The sequence below is a fragment of the Cherax quadricarinatus genome, chromosome 20, assembly GCF_038502225.1.
Source record: "Cherax quadricarinatus isolate ZL_2023a chromosome 20, ASM3850222v1, whole genome shotgun sequence".
NCBI lineage: Eukaryota > Metazoa > Arthropoda > Malacostraca > Decapoda > Parastacidae > Cherax > Cherax quadricarinatus.
Window position 1 is genome coordinate 13,298,039 of NC_091311.1, and position 23,029 is coordinate 13,321,067.

Consider the following 23,029-nt stretch of genomic DNA (forward strand, 5'->3'; position numbering starts at 1 on the left):
CGTAAGTATTCATCGAAACAACTGTCGAGGTGCTGAATAGAGACATTGTAGAGACTATTTAGGAAGGCGGAGTGCTGCAACTACAGCAGCTATGCCCGCTCGGGCATGATCTCAGACAGTGAATTTGTATTATATTAGACATAAAGATATAAGAAAATGATAAAAATAACAAGGGGGAAAAACGTAAACAAAGCCGCGTCAGCGCTTCTTACGCAATATGACGCGTCAGCGCTGTCACCATGCCTGTTATAAATGGCTGTAATTCCTTTTAGAAACATCGTACAAGGATAATAATTATACCAGAGTGTAGCCAGAAAGTTCAGCTATTTTTTGGTAACAATAACTCCATTTTCATATTTTTTCGAATTGTTTTTTGCTCCACGCGCGTGAACCTGAGCGCTCCCTTAAGTCTGCTAGTATGGCAGTGTGGAGAGAAGCGTCTAGTAGACAGAAGAGCGTGGTAGTGTACTGAAGGAAGGGTGAGAATGAGACAGTTTTTCTAGTATTTTAATAGCAAATTTCACCTCTTAGTATCATATCAACATTTATAATTTTACTGTCACTTGTGCTCAAAACTCATCTTCATCAGACAGGAAATGAACAAAATCATGCATAGCAAGATTTTTATAATGCTTAGTGTCTCAAGAGGATTCTTTTATATCAAGAGGTTTTTATCATCTCTGCCACGTCCCTAGAGTACGTCCCTACAGTACGTCCCTGGAGTACGTTCCTACAGTACGTCCTTGGTTCTGCATAGGATGGAAGGGACTAAGGAGACTCCCGTGAACGAGGGAGTTGTGGGGTCAAAGTTCACCCTGGTGGACTATGCTGCGTTCGCTACTTTGCTGGTGATATCGGTGGGCATCGGTGTGTACAGCTCCATCAAGAACCGTGGAGTGGTGACCACTCAGGAGTACCTCCTGGGGAGTCGTACTATGCCAGTCGTCCCCGTGGCTCTATCACTCCTCGGGGGAGCAATATCTGCTATATCCATACTTGGTATGTAATTTTCTCCAAAGAGAAGTGGCTTTATGTTTTGGTTGGTATGGTAGAAGTTTTATGTGTGTATCAGAGTATGTGCACTCAAGGATATCTCTTAGTGAATATACAGAGAAAGGCTTTTGTCTTTCAGTGATTGCGATGAGCAACTGCATACTGACTATAAGTTGTGTCTCATTGTATGTACATTGGGAGGAATGTATCCTTCAGAGTATAAACTAACGGAATTAATCTGTGAGTGTATGTTCACTAAGTGTAGTATATATATTAGAGAATGTGAGTTAAGAGGTATCAGTCAGTATACAGTCAGGGGTATATATGTCTTAGTGAATGTATACTGAGAGGTATATGTTTCTCGATGTATATATATACATATACATATATATATATATATATATATATATATATATATATATATATATAGATATATATATATATATATATATATATATATATATATACTTAGAAATGTGTATCTCTCAGTTTACATACTCTCAGAGGTATGTATCTCCCGGGGTCTATACACTGATGAATGTGAATCTCAATATATATTATTACCACATACGACTTCTATTAAAATAGAGACCTCAAGAGAATACTACAAGGTCATCTTACTGATCCCCTTCTAGCATATAAGCTGTTTCCGGTTTTGTAACAGGTCGTTGCTTACCACTCAAAAGAGTCAACCTGTATCAAACACAGCTTCTCATAACGCTTTTACATTACATCTGAATCAATATAAACCAACCAAATGAAAGTTGGGATATTTAATAACAAAAAGATGTTAATATGGAATAATATTTACAATAAACCTCAACTTAATAATAGGGTTAGGCTCCTACACAACGCTGGAGTATGATAATGGAGTTAGGCTCCTACACAACGCTGGAGTTTGATAATGGAGTTAAGCTCCTATACAACGCTGGAGTATGATAATGGAGTTAGGGTCCTACACAATGCTGGAGTATAATAATGGAGTTAGGCTCCTACACAACACTGGAGTATAATAATGGGGTTAGGCTCCTACACAACGCTGGAGTTGGATAATGGAGTTAGGTTCCTATACAACGCAGAGTATGATAATGGAGTTAGGGTCCTACACAATGCTGGAGTATAATAATGGAGTTAGGCTCCTACACAACGCTGGGGTATAATAATGGAGTTATTCTCCTACACAACGCTGGAATATAATAATGGAGTTAGGCTCCTACACACTGCAGGAGTATAATAATGGACTTAGGCTCCTACACAACACTAGAGTTTAATAATGGAGTTAGGCTCCTACACAACCTTGGAGAATAATAATGGAGTTAGGCTCCTACAAAACGCTGGAGTATAATAATGGAGTTAGGCTCCTACACAACGCTGGAGCATAATAATGGAGTTAGGCTCCTACACAACACTGGAGAATAATAATGGAGTCAGGCTCCTACAAAACGCTGGGGTATAATTATGGAGTCAGGCTCCTACACGATGCTGGAGTATTGTTTCAATATTTAATATATATTATTATGAATAGTTTGTACATGTAACTTAAATGGTGGTTTCAGCATTTCAGTTAGAATACAGTACACAAAACACTCTCAGAAACTGTACTATCTGGTATGTTATTGTAATGAAGTGTAGTCAAAAATGCAGGAGTAGCGTGTATGTATATGTGTGTGTCTGGTTATTCTCGACCCATAGAGAGGCAGTATAACAGCTTGTTAGAACAGTAGCAGACAACATTCATGCACGAAGCAGACGTGAACAACACAGAGTCAGGAAAGGGAAGAGATCAAACAACGACCTTAACTGGGAACAGTCAGTAAGTCCTCCACATAAAGCAAAAAGTTCTCTTATTAATGAAACTAAATTTAGCTTGTACCAAAAGCTGACGACTACAGTGGGTAGATGCCAGAGCGAGGTAGGTCTAGAGTTAGACTTGGGACCAGAATCCTGGAGTGTTATGCAAGACAGTACCACAGAAAGTATCAGAAATCACTTGCTCTAGATAATACCATGTGAAGAGAGCTGCACAGAGTACAAGATGTTTGTTAGGAGTCACTAACTGAAACATACACTACCAAAAACAGAGTCTAAATAAAGCAATTTGAGGAGAACAGAATTCTGCCAGAAGAACAGAAAGGAGAGGTTGCTTAGACAAGGAACTCGGCAAGAGAGAGAGAGAGAGAGACAGACAGACAGACAGACAGACAGACAGACAGACAGGCTGAAAGGCAGGCATACAGACAGACAGGCAGGCAGAGACAGAAAAAAAAGAGAGAAATGCCAAAAGTAGGTAACTCATGTAACTTCAGCGGGCTTGCTACATGTATCAGCAATCGAATTAGTGATCATGTAGCTTGCAGCGTGGTTAGCCAGAGAGTGTAGTGGAGTTGTTATATCCTACCTACATTTTAAACCTAAAAATAATAGATAAATAATATAAAGCATATATTCATTTGCTATTAACGAAAACATTAGCTATATAATATTAGATGAATACCAAAGTAGGAGAAACGATTGTAGAGGGAGTACAAGGAGAAGGTGAAGGTTTATAAACTAAAGGAGGAGACAATTAGGGAAAGATATAAGCAACAGTTGGTAGAAAGATATGCTGGTGAGAGTATAGGCGATAAGGTTTAAGAGGTATTGGGTGTATTTAAGAATAGTGTTAGTGTTCAGCAGTAGTTTGTAGATATAGGAGGTTGGGTGTAGGAGAGACGAAGAGCGATTGGTGGATTGAAGAGGTACAGAGAGTAATAAGAGAGAAAAGGTTAGCATATGAGAAGTTTTTATAAATTAGAAGTGAAAAAAGAGGGAGTAATATATGGAGAGAAAAAGAGAGGTTAAGAGAGTGGTGAAAGAATGTAAAAGGAGAGCAATTGATAGAGTGGATGAGGTGCTGTCAACAAATTTTGCAGAGAATAAGAAAAAGTTTTGGAGTGAGATTAATAATATGAAAAAGTCTAGAAATTTAATAGTTCAAAATAAAAGAGGAGAATTATCAGAGGGAGAGATGAATGGAGGAAATATTTTGAGGAACTCTTAAATGCTGAAGAAGATAGGGAAGCTGTGATTTCGTGCATTAACCAGGGAAGTATAACATCTTTTAGGAGTGAGGAAGAACCAGATGTGAGTGTTGTGGAGGTTCGTGAGGCTGTGAGTAGAATGAAAGGTGGCAGAACAACTGGGATTGAAGGGATTAAAGCAGGTTGGGATGTACTTTTGGAACAGTTGGTGCTTTTATGTAATGAATGTATAAAAGAGGGGACGGTACCTAGTGATTGGCAGAGAGCATGCATATATTTTTTTATTAAGACATCGGCCGATTCCCACCAAGGCAGGATGCCCTGAAAAAGAAAAACTTTCATCATCATTCACTCCATCACTGTCTTGCCACAAGGGTGCTTTACACTACAGTTATAAAATTGCAACATTAACACCCCTCCTTCACAGTGTAGATACTGTATTTCCCATCTCCAGAACTCAAGTCCGGCCTGCCTGTTTCCCTGAATCTCTTCATAAATGTTACATTGCTCACACTCCAACAGCATTTCTCTCCATTCACTCCTATCAAATACGCTCACGCACGCTTGCTGGAAATCCAAGCCCCTCGCACAGAAAACCTCCTTTACCCCCTCCCTCCAACCCTTCCTAGGCCGACCCCTACCCTGCCTTCTCTCTACTACAGATTTATACACTCTCGAAGTCATTCTGTTTTGTTCAATTCTCTCTACATCTCCGAACCACCTCAACAACCCTTCCTCGGCCCTCTGGATAATAGTTTTGGTAATCCCACACCTCCTAATTTCCAAACTACGAATACTCTGCATTATTTTCACACACATTGCCCTCAGACATGACATCTCCACTGCCTCCAGTCTTCTCCTCGTTGCAACATTCGTCACCCATGCTTCACACCATACAACTATACTCTCATACATTCCCCTCTTTGCTTCCATGGACAAAGTTCTTTGTCTTCACAGACTCCTAAGTGCACCGCTCACCCTTTTCCTCTCATCAATTCTATGATTCACTTCATCCTTCATAGACCCATGTGCTGACACGTCCACTCCTAAATATCTGAATACATTTACCTCCTCCATACTATCTTCCTCCAGTCTGATATCCAATCTCTCATCACCTAATCTTTTTGTTATCCTCATAACCATACTCTTTCCTATATTCACTTTTAATTTTCTTCTTTTACATACCCTACCAAATTCACCCACCAACCTCTGCAATTTCTCTTCAGAATCTCTCAAAAACACAGTGTCATCAGCAAAGAGCAGCTGTGACAACTCCCACTTTGTGTTTGATTCTTTATCTTTTAACTCCAAACCTCTTACCAAGACCCTAGCATTCATTTCTCTTACAACCCCATCTATAAATATATTGAACAACCACGGTGACATCACAGCCTTGTCTAAGGCCTACTTTTACTGGGAAATAATCTCCCTCTCTCCTACATACTCTAAACTGAGCGTCACTATCCTCGTAAAAACTCTTCACTGCTTTCAGTAACCTACCTCCTATACCATACACCTGCAACATCTGCCACATATCCTCTCTATCCACCCTGTGCCTTTCCCAAATCCATAAATGCCACAAAAATCTCTTTACCCTTATCTAAATACTGTTCATCTACATGTTTCACTGTAAACACTTGGTCTACACACCCCCTACCTTTCCTAAAGCCTCCTTGTTTATCTGCTATCCTACTCTGCAAAGTTACTTTGTATAAAAGCAAAGTGGACAAAAAAGAGTATAAAAATTATCGGGAAATAAGCCTGTTGAATAAACCTGGTAAGGTGTATGGTAGAGGTATTAATGAAAGACTAATGAGTAAGACGGAGAGCAGGGATCACAGATGAATGACAAGACTTTAAGGAGGGTAGGGGGATGTGTATACCAAGTGTTTTCAGACAGGCATATAACTGAACAGTATTTAGATCAGAGGAAAGAGGTTTTCGCTTCATTTATAGATTTGGAAAGGCATATGATAGGTGAATAAGGGAGTGGAAGATTTCACAAGTCTATGGAATAGGTCGTAGGTCACTGAAAGCAGTTAAGAGTATTTATGAGGATAGTGAGGGAGAGAGAGAAATTATTTCTCAGTAAAAGTAGGCTTTATGCATGATTTCAACATGGTTGTTCAGTATCTTTATAGATGGGGTTGTAAGAGAAATGATTGTTCGGGTGATAGCAAGAGGTGTGGGATTTAAAGATGAAGAGTCTAACAGAAAATGAGAGTTACCCCAGTTGCTTTTTGCTAATGACTCTGTGTTTTTGGGAGATTCAGAAGAGAAGCTGCTGAGGTTGGTGGACGAGTTTGGTAGGGTATGTACAAGAAGAAAATAAAAAGTGAGCAAAAGAAAGGAGCAAGGTGAGGAGGACAACAAAAATATTTAGGTAATGGAAGATTGGATATCAGATATGTCAGAGGAAGTGAATGTGTTCAGATATTTGGGAGTGAACTTGTCAGCAGATGCGTCTATGAAAGACGAGGTGAAATGAAGAGAAGAAGAAGGTATATATATATATATATATATATATATATATATATATATATATATATATATATATATATATATATATATATATATATATATATATATATATATATATATATATATATATATATATATAGATATATGTCTTGCCGATTAGGTAAACTGGTCAATTAGGCAGAACTCATTTAAAATTAAGTCCTTTCTAAAAATTTCTCTTATGAGTTTAAAGACATTTCTTCGTTTATGTTAATGTAAAAATTAATAATTTTGTACCCAAAGAACCTTAGAAAACTTATCTCATTGCATACTTCATAAGGTATGTATCTCTCAGCATATATAAAATAATAAGTGTGATAATTTAAACTTGTTAACTTGACAAGAAAATCATACTTAACCTCTTTGTACATACACTGAAAGGAATATCTTTCAGTTCAAATATATTTATACCTCAGTATAAATGCATTCCTGGTTATACGTAATGTTTTGTGTGTATATCCCTGTGCATATACTCTGAGAAGTGAATATGATAGTGAATATAAACTAAAAGGTGAATCTCTCAGGGTATATTCACTGAGAGGAATGTCAGTATAAATACTCCAAGTGGCGCTTATCTTTTAACATAAATACACTGAATGTTTTTTAATGTCTATTTCGGGAATAAAATATCCTTTATATTATTGTGTTCGTCAACTGCAGTTTCAACCTTCATTTGATAAATAATATACATAAGCTAAGTTTGTATATTTGTGTCAAATGACGCATGTGCCCTTGTCTACTAGTGTATGTCACTTGTCTACTGTTGTATGTGCACTTGTCTACTGGTGTATGTCACTTGTCTACTGGTGTATGTCTTTTTTTTTTTTTTTTTTTTTATTCGCCGGTACTCTCCGGGCCCGGGTCTTTTCCAAGTAGTGGTGACCCGGCCTTGGCTCCCTATCTGGGGAGTGTCTCGAGACTTAAGTCTCCCATGGGAGGAGGTACAAGTACCCCCTCATCTTTGGGACCAACTGTCCCCAGGCCTAGCCACATTCCCCGCCCTCACGGGGCTCGTAGGGAGAAGCTAGGCCTCTGGTCTGCCATCTGCCCCGCCCCACAAAGGGGCTCGTGGGGATGGCAGTCTTATGAGCTGCAGATGGTAGCAAGCTCAGGCTACTGGTGTATGTCATTTGTCTACTGGTGTATGTCACATTGCTTGTCGTCATCGGGTCATCCTAAGATAAATCTATATAATTTAAATAAAATACAGGTATCATTAACATCTATATGCCCTCATAATTATTGTAAGAAAAACTGTGTTTATATATATATTTCCGTAATAAAAACTTGGTTCCTTGCAGGTAACGCTACAGAGGTTTATTTCTATGGTACACAACTGACAATGAGCCTGATTGGCAGTATCTTCGGCGTCTTGATATTCAGAAATGTGATACTGCCTGTCCTCTTTCCTCTTCAACTTGTCTCCATGTTTGAGGTCAGTGTGGCATTGTATGTTGTGTGACTCAGAGATCATTGTGACATTTTTGTTTTATATGTAGCATTGTTAGAATATATTGTGGCATTTTTCTGAGTCATTGTTTTATTATCTGATGTAAGTGTGGCTTTGCTAGAGTTGACAGCGGCACTCTTACTGGTCAGAGTAGCATCGGTTGTTGTAAGTGGGGTTTTAATGAAGATCACACAGGCACTCTTCAATGTTTGATGTAAGTAAGATTCTGTTGGAGTTTCAAACAATACTCTTGCAGGTCAGTGTGGTATAAGTTTATGACATATTTGTCACTATATTAGAGGTAAGTATAATCACCAGTTCTAAGATCAACATGACACCGAGTTATAGTTAAATTCTAACCTTTATCTCTAGCTGCCCAGACTCTTGGACATAACAGAAACTGTATTATTATTATTATTATTATTATTATTATTATTATTATTATTATTATTATTATTATTATTATTATTATTATTATTGTTAGTAGTAGTAGTAGTAGTAGTAGTGGTGGTAGTAGTAATAGTGGTGGTGATGGTAGTAGTAGTATTAGTAGTAGTAGTAGTATTAGTAGTAGTAATAGTAGTAGTAGTACGGAATAGTACTAAACTAGTAGCGGTAATACAATGTATGGAGAATGAGAAGTAATCATATTTGATACTAGGAAAGTATGGGTCGCTCTTATTCCTCTGAACAAGATCTATTCACCTACATCAAAGCACCATTCCTCATCCTTTACATTGAGCAGAACACATATAATTTTGAAATATTTTCAGTGTTGGCTGTATTGTTCACCCTAAGACTGGGGGGTGGGAGGTGGGGAGAGTGAATACAATGGTGATGTGTGCTGCAAGTGTTGCTGTGGAGAACGTGCCGTACAGGAAGCATTGTTGTTGTTGTTCTATAATCGCCCTACCCGGACCTTTTCCAAGAGGTGATGCGGCCTTGGCTCCCTATCTCGAGTTGTGTCCGAGACCAATGTCTGCCATGTGAGGAGGTGTACCATACCTTCGGTTTCCTCTTCAACACTGTGTTTTGGGGAGGTCTGTGAGGGTGGGGGACCTGGCAGTGTGCTGTGGGATTCTATAGCGTAGTGTAGGGTCAGGGTTATAAGTGTGGATTGTGGTCTGTGTTGGGATAGCGTGTTTGGTTGTTGGGTTCTGGGGGTGGTTCTGTGTGTGCTTGCTCTTGTTGTTCTGCCCTGCTCTGGTTGCTCTTTGCTGATTCTGTCCTAGTCTCTCTTCCTAACTCCTTTCACTTTTGTGTCCTCTCCCTCAGCTGCTGTTGTTCTGTTTTTCTTCTGTCTCGGTCTAGGAACACTTTCTTGTATGCTTATGATTCCTTCAACCATGGTTTCTCTTGCAGGATCCTGTTTCACACTGTTTCTGTCCTGAAAATCATCTTGACCGGCCATTTATTTTCCCTTTCAAGTACCCCTTTATTCTCTGAAAATTTACAATCTCAGACAGGTCCTCTTCACCTATTTCTTTGATGATATTTTTCAGTCTCCTGTCTTCCTTCCTGCCATCTTTCATTGTGTGTCCTTCCCTCGCTCTCATGAAGCCCATGAAGAAACACTGACTTCACCCTCATCTCTTCCCATTGCCTTTCTCTCTGTCTCTGGTTCCTGTTTGTACATGGCCATTTTCTCCCTTATTTTTTCCCATAGCTCTTGGTGATATGGTCGTGCCTTTGCACAAGACTTATTGCCCTCTCCACCTTCACCTCCTTCCTCTGCCACCATCCCTGCCCCCAGTTGCTTATTTCCTCCTCATTCCTCAGCCCTGCATGGTGGGCTGATAGGGCCTTAGCGTAAATTATGTCTTCTTCTGTCCCGTTGGGCCCCTCGTTCAGTAGGGGTGCACCAGCTTCAGATGCTGTGTCTCCTCTGGTCAATACCTCTGCAACTCGCTTCAGCCTATTTACCTAATATTCTAGGGCCCTTATTCTGGCTGCTGCAGCTTCGACTTGTGACTCGTATTTCCTCCTCTTAAACGAATCTTTACTGAGGTATCGGAACGCTATCCATAGGTTTGCAAGGCGCCCGTATGCTCCAGCAGTTATCTGATTGATGTGCGCCTCAGGAGATATGCTCGGTGTTATACTCACCCCCAGATCTTTTTCCTTGAGTGAGGTTTGCAGTCTTTCGCCATCTAAACTATATTGTGTCTGCGGTCTTCTTTGCCCTTCCCCAATCTTCATGACTTTGCATTTTGCAGGGTTAAATTCAAGGAGCCAGTTGCTGGACCAGGCTTGTAGCCTGTCCAGGTCTCTTTGTAGTCCTGCCTGATCCTCATCCGGTTTGATTCTTCTCATTAACTTCCCATCATCTGCAAACAAGGACACTTCTGAGTCTATCCCTTCCGTTATGTCGTTCACATATACCAAGAACAGCACAGGTCCTAGGACTGACCCCTGTGGAACCCCGCTTGTCACAGGCGCCCACTCTGACACCTCACCTCGTTGTTGCCTCCCTGTCAGGTATTCTCTGATCCATTGCAGTGCCTTTCCTGTTATGTGTGCCTGATCCTCTAGCTTTTGCAGTAACCTCTTGTGAGGAACTGTGTCGAAGGCCTTCTTGCAGTCCAAAAATATGCAGTCGATCCACCCTCTCTCTCTTGTCTTACTTTTGTCACCTTGTCATAAAACTCTAGTAGGTTTGTGACACAGGATTTTCCTTCCCTGAAACCGTGCTGGTTGTCAATTATACACTTGTTTCTTTCCAGGTGCTCCATCACTCTCCTCTTGATGATCTTCTCCATGACCTTGCATACACGTTAGTGAAACAGGTCTGTAGTTTAGTGCCTCATGTCTGTCTCCCTTTTTAAAAATTGGGACTACATTTGCCATTTTCCATACCTCAGGGAGTTGCCCAGTTTCAAATGATGTGTTGAAGATCTTTGTTAATGGCTCACACAATATCTCTGCTCCCTCTTTAAGGACCCATGGAGAGATGTTGTCCTCAGTCTGATTACCTGGTCCTGGACTGTTGTTTTCCTCCTGATGTGGCTGTACAACAGCTTCGGGTCAGTCTTTATTTTTGATGATATGTCATTTTCAAATTGTCTCTGAGCCTCCCTTCTTATCTGTGCATATTCGTTTCTGGCTCTTCGGCTAATCTCTTTATTTTCCCGAGTTCTCTGTCTTCTGTACCTTTTCCATTCTCTAGAACACCTAGTTTTTGCCTCCCTACACCTTTGGGTGAACCAAGGACTCGTTCTGTTCTTCCCATTATTTCTGTTTCCCTTGGGAACAAACATCTCCTCTGCCTCCTTGCATTTTGTTGCCACATAGTCCATCATTTCTTATACTGGTTTTCCTGTCAGTTTCCTCTCCCACTGAATGTCTTTAAGGAAGTTCCTCATGCCTGAGTAGTTCCCCCTTTTGTAGTTTGGTTTTCCCAGCCTATTCCTGCTACTCTCTCCACTTGGAGCTCAACTATGTAGTCAAAGCACAGAACCACATGATCACTAGCTCCCAGGGGCCTTTCATACATGATACCCTGGATGTCCGAACTACTCAAGGTGAATACAAGGTCCAGTCTTGCTGGTTCACCCTCTCCTCTCTCTCTGGTAGTGTCTCTAACATGTTGATGCATGAGGTTTTCCAGTACCACATCCATTATCTTGGCTCTCCATGTTTCAGGACCCCCATGGGGCTCCAGGTTTTCCCAGTCAATCTCCTTGTGATTGAAATCACCCATAACTAGTAACTTTGCTCCCCCCATGTGTGCTCTCCTGGCCACCTCGGCTAGTGTGTCGATCATTGCTCTGTTGCTCTCATCATATTCTTCTCTTGGCCTCCTGCAGTTCTGTGGTGGGTTGTACATTACTGCAATTATCACCTTATGTCCCTCAGACTGGATTGTTCCTACTAAGTAGTCCCTTTCGCCCGTGCCATAAATTCCTTCCATTTTCTCAAAACCCCACTGGTTTTTAATGAGCAGTGCAACTCCTCCTCCCCCTCTCCTCCCTCTGTCTTTCCTGAGGATTTGATATCCGGATGGAAAGGTTGAATCTGTTATTATTCTGATGAGTTTTGTTTCTGTGAGTGCTATTATGTCTGGGGATGTCTCCTTGATTCTTTTGTGCCACTCCTCATACTTGTTTGTTATTCCATCTGCATTTGTATACCACACCTTCAACTTCTTTTCTAAGACTGTGGTCTGCGAGGTGTATTGGGGTTCGGGAAGTGGGAGACCTGGTAATGAACTATGGGTTGTTGCTGTGGGGGTGGAGTTTGTAATGTAGTGGGTGGGGGCATTGGATGTGGCATGGGTGTTTTGATTTAGAGTGTTTGGTTGCTTTGGGTTTGACCTGGTTGCGAGGCTTCTATAGGAAGTTGTGAGGGAGGCTGTATTTGTTCTTCTTCCTGGGTCTGGGATCTCCTGTCTGTCTTCTCCATCCCCTCTCTTTCCTCCTTTCGCCTTTGTACCATCTCTCTCAGTTTCTGCCTTTCTTCTCGTGTTCTGTCGCGGTCGAGATACACCTTCCTGTATGCCGGCATGTCCCTTAATCGTGCTTTCTCCTGCAGGATCCTGTTCCGAGTTGCTTCTGCCTCGAAGGTCACCTTCACTGGCCGGGTTCTTTTTTTTACAAACGCCCCTATTCTCCGAAAATTTTCCAGCTGGGTCATGTCGTCTTCTCCTATTGCTTTCACAATGCTTTCAATTGCTTTATTTTCTCCTTGTTTTCTTGCTTCATATGTTTCCCCTTCAACTTCCTGGAGCCCATACACAAAGATTGACCTCACCCTTTCATTCTCCCACTGCATATCCCTGTGTATCCCCTCATTTAATTTGGTTTCCTCCACTGCAGCTTTCCTTTCTTTAGTTTCACTGGCTAATGTACTTGGGCTCAGTGGCCTGTCATTTTCCCTTCTCGGCTTTCCTTGGGCTCTGTTGTTGTCTGTTAGGGCCTCCACATAAAGCTTAGCTCTTTCATTTACTACAGTCTCCTCTGATAGAGCCTCTCAATGCAGTTGTACTCCTTCTTTCCCTACTGTCCCCTTACTTGTGGCTGAGGTAGCAGTCTCTGTTGTCAATCCCAAAATGTTCTTTAGTTCTTTAGACTGTTTCAGATTTTTCAGTTCCTCTTCTAAACTCTGTATCCTAGCCTCTGCTGCTTTGACATGCTCCTCCCACTTCCTGCTTTCCATATATATCCTCTCTTCCATTCTCATGCTAAGTTCTTCTAGTTTCTTTTCCTATTCATTATCCCTTTTTATGAGCTCTGCTGCCCAATCTTCCTTTGCAGCTTCCTCCTCCTGTCCCTTGGTTTTTCTTATTGCTCTCTGGAAACCCATTTTTGTTTTATCCTGATTGCCTCAGAGTGGGAAACCTATGTAGTTCTGTATGTTATGTTAGTAGTGTGTATGTCAGAGTGTGGGGGGGGAGGTAGTGGAGGAACTGTGGCTATGTGGCAGAGGAGTGGGGAGGGGTGGGGAGGGGGAGGGTGAACGAGTGTGTGTGTGTGTGTGTGTGTGTGTAATTTTGTGTGAAATTATGTGTGGGTTTATTTTGTACTGATAGGTAGGTGGCTTGTGCTTTGTAATGTAGAGCCTCAGTGGTCCTTGGCTGCCCAAAACTTCTTTTGACCTGACCCCCAACCTCCTGGGACTTGACCCACACATACTTACAGTGTGTACTCACCTAATTGTACTCACCTAATTGTGGTTGCAGGGGTCGAGACTCAGCTCCTGGCCCCGCCTCTTCACTCATCTCTACTGGGTCCTCTCTCTCTCTGCTTCCTGAGCTTTGTCATAACTCTTCTTAAAACTATGTATGGTTCCTGCCTCCACTACTTCACTTGCTAGGCTATTCCACTTGCTGACAACTCTATGACTGAAGAAATACTTCCTAACGTCCCTGTGACTCGTCCGAGTCTTCAGCTTCCAGTTGTGACCCCTTGTCCCTGTGTCCCCTCTCTGGAACATCCTATCTCTGTCCACCTTGTCTATTCCCCGCAGTATCTTGTATGTCGTTATCATGTCTCCCCTGACCCTTCTGTCCTCCAGTGTCGTCAGTCCAATTTCCCTTAACCTTTCCTCGTACGACATTCCCTTGAGCTCTGGGACTAGCCTTGTTGCAAACCTTTGTACTTTCTCTAACTTCTTGACGTGCTTGACCAGGTGTGGGTTCCAGACTGGTGCTGCATACTCCAGTATGGGCCTAACATACACAGTGTACAGTGTCTTTAACGATTCCTTATTAAGGTATTGGAACGCTATTCTCAGGTTTGCCAGGCGCCCGTATGCTGCAGCGGTTATTTGGTTGATGTGTGCCTCCGGTGATGTGCTCGGTGTTATGGTCACCCCAAGGTCTTTCTCCCTGAGTGAGGTCTGTAGTCTTTGTCCACCTAGCCTATACTCTGTCTGCGGTCTTCTTTGCCCCTCCCCAATTTTCAAAACTTTGCATTTGGCTGGATTGAATTCGAGAAGCCAGTTACTGTACCACATGTCCAGCCTGTCCAGGTCTCTTTGCAGTCGTGCCTCATCCTCGTCCGATTTAATTCTTCTCATCAACTTCACGTCATCTGCGAACAGGGACACTTCAGAGTCTATTCCTTCAGTCATGTCGTTCACATATATCAAAAATAGCACTGGTCCTAGAACTGACCCCTGTGGGACCCCGCTCGTAACAGGTGCCCACTGTGATACCTCTTCATGTACCATGACTCGTTGCTGCCTCCCTGTCAGGTATTCCCTTATCCATTGCAGTGCCCTCAATTTTACATGCGCCTGATCCTCCAGCTTCTGCACTAATCTCTTGTGGGGAACGGTGTCAAAAGCCTTCCTGCAGTCTAGAAAAACGCAATCTACCCATCCCTGTCTCTCGTGTCTTACTTCTGTTACCTTGTCATAAAACTCCAGGAGGTTTGTGATGCAAGATTTGCCTTCCATGAACCCATGCTGGTTTTCATTTATAAAATGTTCCTTTCCAGGTGTTCGACCACTCTCCTCCTGATAATCTTCTCCATGGCTTTGCACACAATACATGTCAGAGACACAGGTCTGTAGTTTAGTGCCTCTTTTCTGTTTCCTTTCTTAAATATGGGGACTACATTAGCTGTCTTCCATTTCTCAGGTAGTTCCCAGTTTCAAGGGATGTGTTGAAGATTGTGGTTAGAGGCATGCACAGCATCTCTGCTCCTTCTCTAAGGACCCATGGGGAGATGTTGTCCGGTCCCATCGCCTTTGAGGTGTCAAGGTCACTTAAGAGCTTTTTCACCTCCTCCTCAGTTGTTCGTATGTCATCCAACACTTATTGGTATATTCCCTCTTGATGTTCCATTCTGTGCTGTCTTCCCACAGCCCATCCTGTCTCTACTGTAAAAACTTCCTTAAATCTCCTGTTCAGCTCCTCACATACCTCCTTATCATTTCTTGTGAGTTCTCCACCTCCTGTCCTTAATCTGATCACCTGGTCTTTGACTGTTGTCTTCCTCCTGATGTGGCTATACAACAGTTTCGGGTCAGTCTTGATTCTCGATGTTATGTCATTTTCATACCGTCGCTGGGCCTCCCTCCTTACCTGTGCATTCTCATTTCTGGCTCTGCGACTGATCTCCCTATTTTTGTGTGTTCTCTGCCTTCTTTACTTTTTCCATTCTCTATTGCACTTTGTTTTTGCCTCCTTACACCGTCGGGTAAACCAGGGGCTCGTTTTGGTCTTCCCGTTGTTACTGTTGCCCTTGGGAATAAACCTTTCCACTGCCTCCTTGCATTTTGTTGTCACATATTCCATCATTTCATTTACTGGCTTTCCTACCAGTTCTCTGTCCCACTGGACCTCCCGCAGGAAGTTCTTCAACCCTATGTAGTCCCGTCTTTTATAGTCAGGCTTTTCCCATTCAACTCCTGTTATTCTCTCCACTTGCAGCTCTACTATGTATTCAAAGCACAGAACCACGTGGTCGCTAGCTCCTAGGGGACTCTCATACTTGATGCCCTCAATGTCTGAGCTGCCCAGGGTGAACACAAGGTCCAATCTTGCTGGTTTATCCTCCCCTCTCACTCTGGTAGTGTCCTTAACATGTTGGTGCATGAGGTTTTCCAGCACCACGTCCAACATCCTGGCTCTCCATGTTTCGGGACCCCCATGTGGCTCCAGGTTTTCCCAGTCAATCTCCCTGTGGTTGAAATCCCCCATAACCAGCAACTTTGCTCTGCTGGAGTGAGCTCTTCTTGCCACCTCAGCAAGTGTGTCCACCATTGCTCTGTTGCTCTCTTTATATTCCTCTCTTGGCTTCCTGCAGTTCTGTGGTGGATTATACATCACTGCAATGACCACTTTGTGTTCCCCAGACTGAAGTGTACCTGCTATGTAGTCTCTTTCTCCCGTCTCATCTATGCCTTCCATTATCTCGAATTTCCATCTGTTTTTTTACGAGCAGAGAACCCCCACCTCCCCCCCTGCCCCTTCTATCTTTCCTCATGATCTGGTATCCTGGTGGGAAGATTGCATCTGTTATTGTCTCCGTGAGTTTTGTTTCTGTAACTGCTATGATGTCTGGGGACTTCTCATTGATTCTTTCTTGCAATTCCTCATGTTTATTCGTTAATCCATCTGCATTTGTGTACCAAACCTTCAACTTCTGTTCTAATACTGTAACTGTGGTGCGGGGGGTGGAAACAGAGGGAACGGTGTGTGATGGTTGGTTTGGATAGTTCAGTTGCCTTGGGGATGTCGTGGCTGGAGTCCTTCTGCAGGTGTTTCTGGGGGGTGCGCTTGTCCTTCCATTTGATCCTGGGTTATTCTGCTCTCCTTTTTTATTTCCTCCCATTTCTCCTTTCGTTTTTGAACTCTCTCTTTCATTGTCTTCCTTTCGTCCTGTGTTCTGTCTCGATCGAGGTACACACTCCGGAACTCCTGCTTTCCTCTCAGCCATGCTTTCTCCTCCAGGATCATGGTTCGGGTTGATTCTGCCTTGAAAATTACTTTGAGAGGCCGATTCCCAATTCTCCGAAAATTTGCCACCTGAGTCATGTCCCCCTCGCCTATCACCTTCATGATATCTTCAATCGCTTTTTTCTCCTCCTGCTTTCTTTCATCATAAGTTTCCCCTTTAGCTTCGTCTAGCCCATAGACAAACACGGATCTCTCCCTTTCCACCTCCAACTGTGACTCCCATTGCATCCTCTTATGTGTTTTAGTTCCTTCCCGTGGAGTATTCCTTCCTTCAGTCCCTTCCCTAGTTATGGTCCCTATGCTTCTTGGTTTGTCCTTCCTGTTCACCTGTTCCTGGCCCCCACAGGTATCTGGTAAGGTCCTTGCACATGTCCTAGTTCCTTCAATGTCCTTCAATGTGTGTGTGTGTGTGTGTGTGTGTGTGTGTGTGTGTGTGTGTGTGTGTGTGTGTGTGTGTGTGTGTGTGTGTGTATGTGTGTGTGTATGTGTGTGTGTGTATGTGTGTGTGTGTGTGTGTGTGTGTGTGTGTGTGTGTGTGTGTGTGTGTGTGTGTGTATATGTAGTCACCTATTTGTACTCACCTATTTGTGGTTGCAGGGGTCGAGTCCTAGCTCCTGGCCCCGCCTCTTCACCGGTTGCTACTAGGCCCTCTCTCTCCCCGCTCCATGAGCTTTATCAAACCTCGTCTTAAAACTGTGTATGGTTCCTGCCTCCACTACGTCATTTTCTAGTCTATTCCACTGCCTTACAACTCTATGACTGAAGAAATACTTCCTACTATCTCTCTGACTCATTTGTGTCTTCAACTTCCAATTGTGGCCTCTTGTTTCTGTGTCCCCTCCCTGGAACATCCTGTCCTTGTCCACCTTGTCTATTCCACGCAGTATTTTATATGTCGTTATCATGTCTCCCCTGACCCTCCTGTCCTCCAGTGTCGTCAGGCCGATTTCCCTTAATCTTTCTTCATAGGACATTCCCCTTAGCTCTGGAACTAACCTTGTTGCAAACCTTTGTACTTTCTCTAGTTTCTTGACGTGCTTTATCAAGTGCGGGTTCCAAACAGGTGCTGCATACTCCAGTATGGGCCTGACATACACGGTGTACAGTGTCTTGAATGATTCCTTACTAAGGTATCGGAATGCTGTTCTCAGGTTTGCCAGGCGCCCATATGCTGCAGCAGTTATCTGATTGATGTGTGCTTCCAGAGACATGCTCGGTGTTATACTCACCCCAAGACCTTTCTCCTTGAGTGAGGTTTGCAGTCTTTGGCCACCTAGCCTATACTCTGTCTGTGGTCTTCTGTGCCCTTCCCCTATCTTCATGACTTTGCATTTGGCAGGATTAAATTCGAGAAGCCATTTGCTGGACCAGGTGTCCAGTCTGTCCAGGTCTCTTTGAAGTCCTGCCTGGTCCTCATCAGATTTAATTCTCCTCATTAACTTCACATCATCTGCAAACAGGGACACTTCTGTGTCTAACCCTTCCGTCATGTCGTTCACATATACCAAAAATAGCACTGGTCCTAGGACTGACCCCTGTGGGACCCCGCTCGTCACAGGTGCCCACTGTGATACATCATTACGTACCATGACTCGTTGTTGCCTCCCTGTCAGGTATTCTCTGATCCATTGCAGTGCCCTTCCTGTTATATGCGCCTGATGCTCTAGCTTCTGCACTAATCTCTTGTGAGGAACTGTGTCAAAGGCCTTCTTGCAGTCCAAGAAGATGCAATCAACCCACCCCTCTCTCTCTTGTCTTACTTCTGTTATTTTATCATAAAACTCCAGAAGGTTTGTGACACAGGATTTGCCTTTCGTGAATCCGTGCTGGTTGGCATTTATACTCCTGTTCCGTTCCAGGTGCTCCACCACTCTCCTCCTGATAATCTTCTCCATAATTTTGCATACTATACACGTCAATGACACAGGTCTATAGTTTAGTGCCTCTTTTCTGTCTCCTTTTTTGAAAATGGGAACTACATTTGCCGTCTTCCATACCTCAGGTAGTTGCCCAGTTTCCAGGGATGTGTTGAAGATTGTGGTAAGTGGTACGCACAACATATCTGCTCCCTCTCTAAGGACCCACGGAGAGATGTTGTCCGGTCCCATTGCCTTTGAGGTATCGATGTCCCTTAGCAGTTTCTTCACCTCCTCCTCATCTGTATGTATGTCGTCCAACACTTGTTGGTGTATTCCTTGTTGGTGTCCCCATCTGGTCTGTCCCCCCAGAGTCCTTCCTGTCTCTACTGTAAATACTTCCTTAAATCTCGTGTTGAGCTCCTCACATACCTCTTGATCGTTTCTTGTGAGTTCTCCACCTTCTTTCCTCAGCCTTATCACCTGGTCCTTGACTGTTGTCTTCCTCCTAATGTGGCTATACAGCAGTTTCGGGTCAGATTTGACTTTCGATGCTATGTCGTTTTCATACTGTCGCTGGGCCTCCCTCCTTATCTGCGCATACTCGTTTCTGGCTCTTCTAATAATCTCCTTGTTTTCCTGGGTCCTATGCCTCCTGTACCTTTTCCATTCTCTGTTGCACTTAGTTTTTGCCTCCCTACACCTTCGGGTAAACCAAGGACTCGTTTTGGTCTTCCTATTATTTCTGTTTCCCTTGGGAACAAAACTTTCCTCTGCCTCCTTGCACTTTGTTGCCACATATTCCATCATCTCGTTTACTGATTTTCCTACCATTTCTCTGTCCCACTGAACCTCCTGCAGGAAGTTTCTCATACCTGTGTAGTCCCCCCTTTTATAGTTTGGCCTGTCCCCTTCAGTTCCTGTTACCTTCTCCACTTGTAACTCTACTATATAGTCAAAACTCAGAACTACATGATCGCTAGCTCCAAGGGGCCTCTCGTAAGTGATGTCCTCAATGTCTGAACTGCTCAGGGTGAACACAAGATCCAGTCTTGCTGGCTCATCCTCCCCTCTCTCTCTGGTTGTGTCCCTGACATGTTGATGCATGAGGTTTTCAAGTACCACATCCATCATCTTGGCTCTCCATGTTTCGGGACCCCCATGTGGCTCCAGGTTTTCCCAGTCGATCTCCCTGTGGTTGAAATCGCTCATTACCAGTAACTTTGCTCTGCTCGAGTGAGCTCTTCTTGCCACCTCAGCCAGTGTGTCCACCATCACCCTGTTGTTTTCTTCGTACTCCTCTCTTGGCCTCCTGCAGTTCTGTGGTGGGTTATACATCACTCCAATGACTACTTTATGTTCTCCGGACTGAATTGTACCTACAACGTAGTCTCTTTCTCCAATCATGTCCATGCCTTCCATTTCCTCAAATCCCCATTGGTGTTTTATGAGCAGTGCAACCCCTCCTCCCCCTCTACTCCTTCTATCTTTTCTCATGATCTGATATCCTGTTGGGAAGATTGTGTCTGTTATTGTCTCAGCGAGTTTTGTTTCTGTGACTGCTATGATGTCTGGGGATTTTTTACTGATTCTTTCATTCCACTCCTCATGTTTATTCGTTATTCCATCCGCGTTTGTGTACCAAACCTTTAGTTTCTTTTCTATCATTGTGGTCATGCAAGTATATTGGGGTTGGGGGAGCGAGAGCCTTGGTGGGGGCCTATATGGGGCTGTGGTGTAGGTGGGGTTTGTGTTGATGGGGGTGGGGTCAGAATGCCCATAAGGGACAGCTGTTGGGGTGAGGTTTGTGATATGGGGGTTGGTGGCAGAGGGAACAGTGAGTGGGTTGTAGTATAGGTTGTAGTATAGGTTGTAGTATAGGTGTGTGTATATATGTGTGTGTGTATGTGCGTGTGTGTGTGTGTGTGTGTGTGTGTGTGTGTGTGTGTGTGTGTGTGTAATCACCTAATTGTACTCACCTAATTGTGGTTGCAGGGGTCGAGACTCAGCTCCTGGCCCCGCCTCTTCACTGATCGCTACTGGATCCTCTCTCTCTCTGCTTCCTGAGCTTTGTCATACCTCTTCTTAAAACTATGTATGGTTCCTGCCTCCACTACTTCACTTGCTATGACTGAAGAAATACTTCCTAACGTCCCTGTGACTCGTCTGAGTCTTCAGCTTCCAGTTGTGACCCCTTGTCCCTGTGTCCCCTCTCTGGAACATCCTATCTCTGTCCACCTTGTCTATTCCCCGCAGTATCTTGTATGTCGTTATCATGTCTCCCCTGACCCTTCTGTCCTCCAGTGTCGTCAGTCCGACTTCCCTTAACCTTTCCTCGTACGACATTCCCTTGAGCTCTGGGACTAGCCTTGTTGCAAACCTTTGTACTTTCTCTAACTTCTTGACGTGCTTGACCAGGTGTGGGTTCCAGACTGGTGCTGCATACTCCAGTATGGGCCTAACATACACAGTGTACAGTGTCTTGAACGATTCCTTATTAAGGTATCGGAACGCTATTCTCAGGTTTGCCAGGCGCCCGTATGCTGCAGCGGTTATTTGGTTGATGTGTGCCTCCGGTGATGTGCTCGGTGTTATGGTCACCCCAAGGTCTTTCTCCCTGAGTGAGGTCTGTAGTCTTTGTCCACCTAGCCTATACTCTGTCTGCGGTCTTCTTTGCCCCTCCCCAATCTTCATGACTTTGCATTTGGCTGGATTGAATTCGAGAAGCCAGTTACTGGACCACATGTCCAGCCTCTCCAGGTCTCTTTGCAGTCCTGCCTCATCCTCGTCCGATTTAATTCTTCTCATCAACTTCACGTCATCTGCGAACAGGGACACTTCAGAGTCTATTCCTTCCATCATGTCGTTCACATATATCAAAAATAGCACTGGTCATAGAACTGACCCCTTTGGGACTCCACTCGTAACAGGCGCCCACTGTGATACATCTTCACGTACCATGACTCGTTGCTGCCTCCCTGTCAGGTATTCCCTTATCCATTGCAGTGCCCTTCCTTTTAAGTGTGCCTGATCCTCCAGCTTCTGCACTAATCTCTTGTGGGGAACTGTGTCAAAGGCCTTCCTGCAGTCTAGGAAAACGCAATCTACCCAACCCTCTCTCTCGTGTCTTACTTCTGTTACCTTGTCATAAAACTCCAGGAGGTTTGTGATACAAGATTTGCCTTCCATGAACCCATGCTGGTTTTCATTTATAATCTTGTTCCTTTCCAGGTGTTCGACCACTCTCCTCCTGATAATCTTCTCCATGACTTTGCACACGATACATGTCAGAGACATAGGTCTGTAGTTTAGTGCCTCGTTTCTGTTTCTTTTCTTAAATATGGGGACTACATTAGCTGTCTTCCATTTCTCAGGTAGTTGCCCAGTTTCAAGGGATGTGTTGAAGATTGTGGTTAGAGGCACACACAGCATCTCTGCTCCTTTTCTAAGGACCCATGGGGAGATGTTGTCCGGTCCCATCGCCTTTGAGGTGTCAAGGTCACTTAAGAGCTTCTTCACCTCCTCCTCAGTTGTTCGTATGTCATCCAACACTTGTTGGTATATTCCCTCTTGATGTTCCCTTCTGTTCTGTCTTCCCACAGCCCTTCCTGTCTCTACTGTAAAAACTTCCTTAAATCTCCAGTTCAGCTCCTCACATACCTCCTGATCATTTCTTGTGAGTTCTCCACCTTCTGTCCTTAATCTGATCACCTGGTCTTTGACTGTTGTCTTCCTCCTGATGTGGCTATACAACAGTTTCGGGTCAGTCTTGATTCTCGATGCTATGTCATTTTCATACTGTCGCTGTGCCTCCCTCCTTACCTGTGCGTACTCATTCCTGGCTCTGCGACTGATCTCCCTATTTTCGTGTGTTCTCTGCCTTCTGTACTTTTTCCATTCTCTATTGCACTTTGTTTTTGCCTCCTTACACCGTCGGGTGAACCAGGGGCTTGTTCTGGTCTTCCCGTTGTTACTATTGCCCTTGGGAATGAACCTTTCCACTGCTTCCTTGCATTTTGTTGCTACATATTCCATCATTTCATTTACTGGCTTTCCTGCCAGTTTTCTGTCCCACTGGACCTCTCGCATTAAGTCTTCAACCCTATGTGGTCCCCTCTTTTATAGTCAGGTTTTTCCCATTCTACTCCTGTTATTCTCTCCACTTGCAGCTCTATGTATTCAAAGCACAGAACCACGTGGTCGCTAGCTCCTAGGGGACTCTCATACTTGATGTCCTCAATGTCTGAGCTGCCAAGGGTGAACACAAGGTCCAATCTTGCTGGTT

General features: G+C 43.6%; 1 protein-coding gene across 1 annotated transcript in view; it reads left to right on the plus strand.

The window, feature by feature from the left end:
* Nucleotides 1-702: 702 nt before the first annotated feature.
* LOC128703664 (sodium-coupled monocarboxylate transporter 1) overlaps nt 703-23,029 on the plus strand; it is a gene marked incomplete at its 3' end in the record, with an annotated part of 79,043 nt that continues 56,716 nt past the window's right edge. Inside the window, 2 exon segments of the mRNA XM_070087100.1 lie at nt 703-999; nt 7,835-7,968. Of these exon segments, the coding sequence (XP_069943201.1) occupies nt 759-999; nt 7,835-7,968 (375 nt within the window).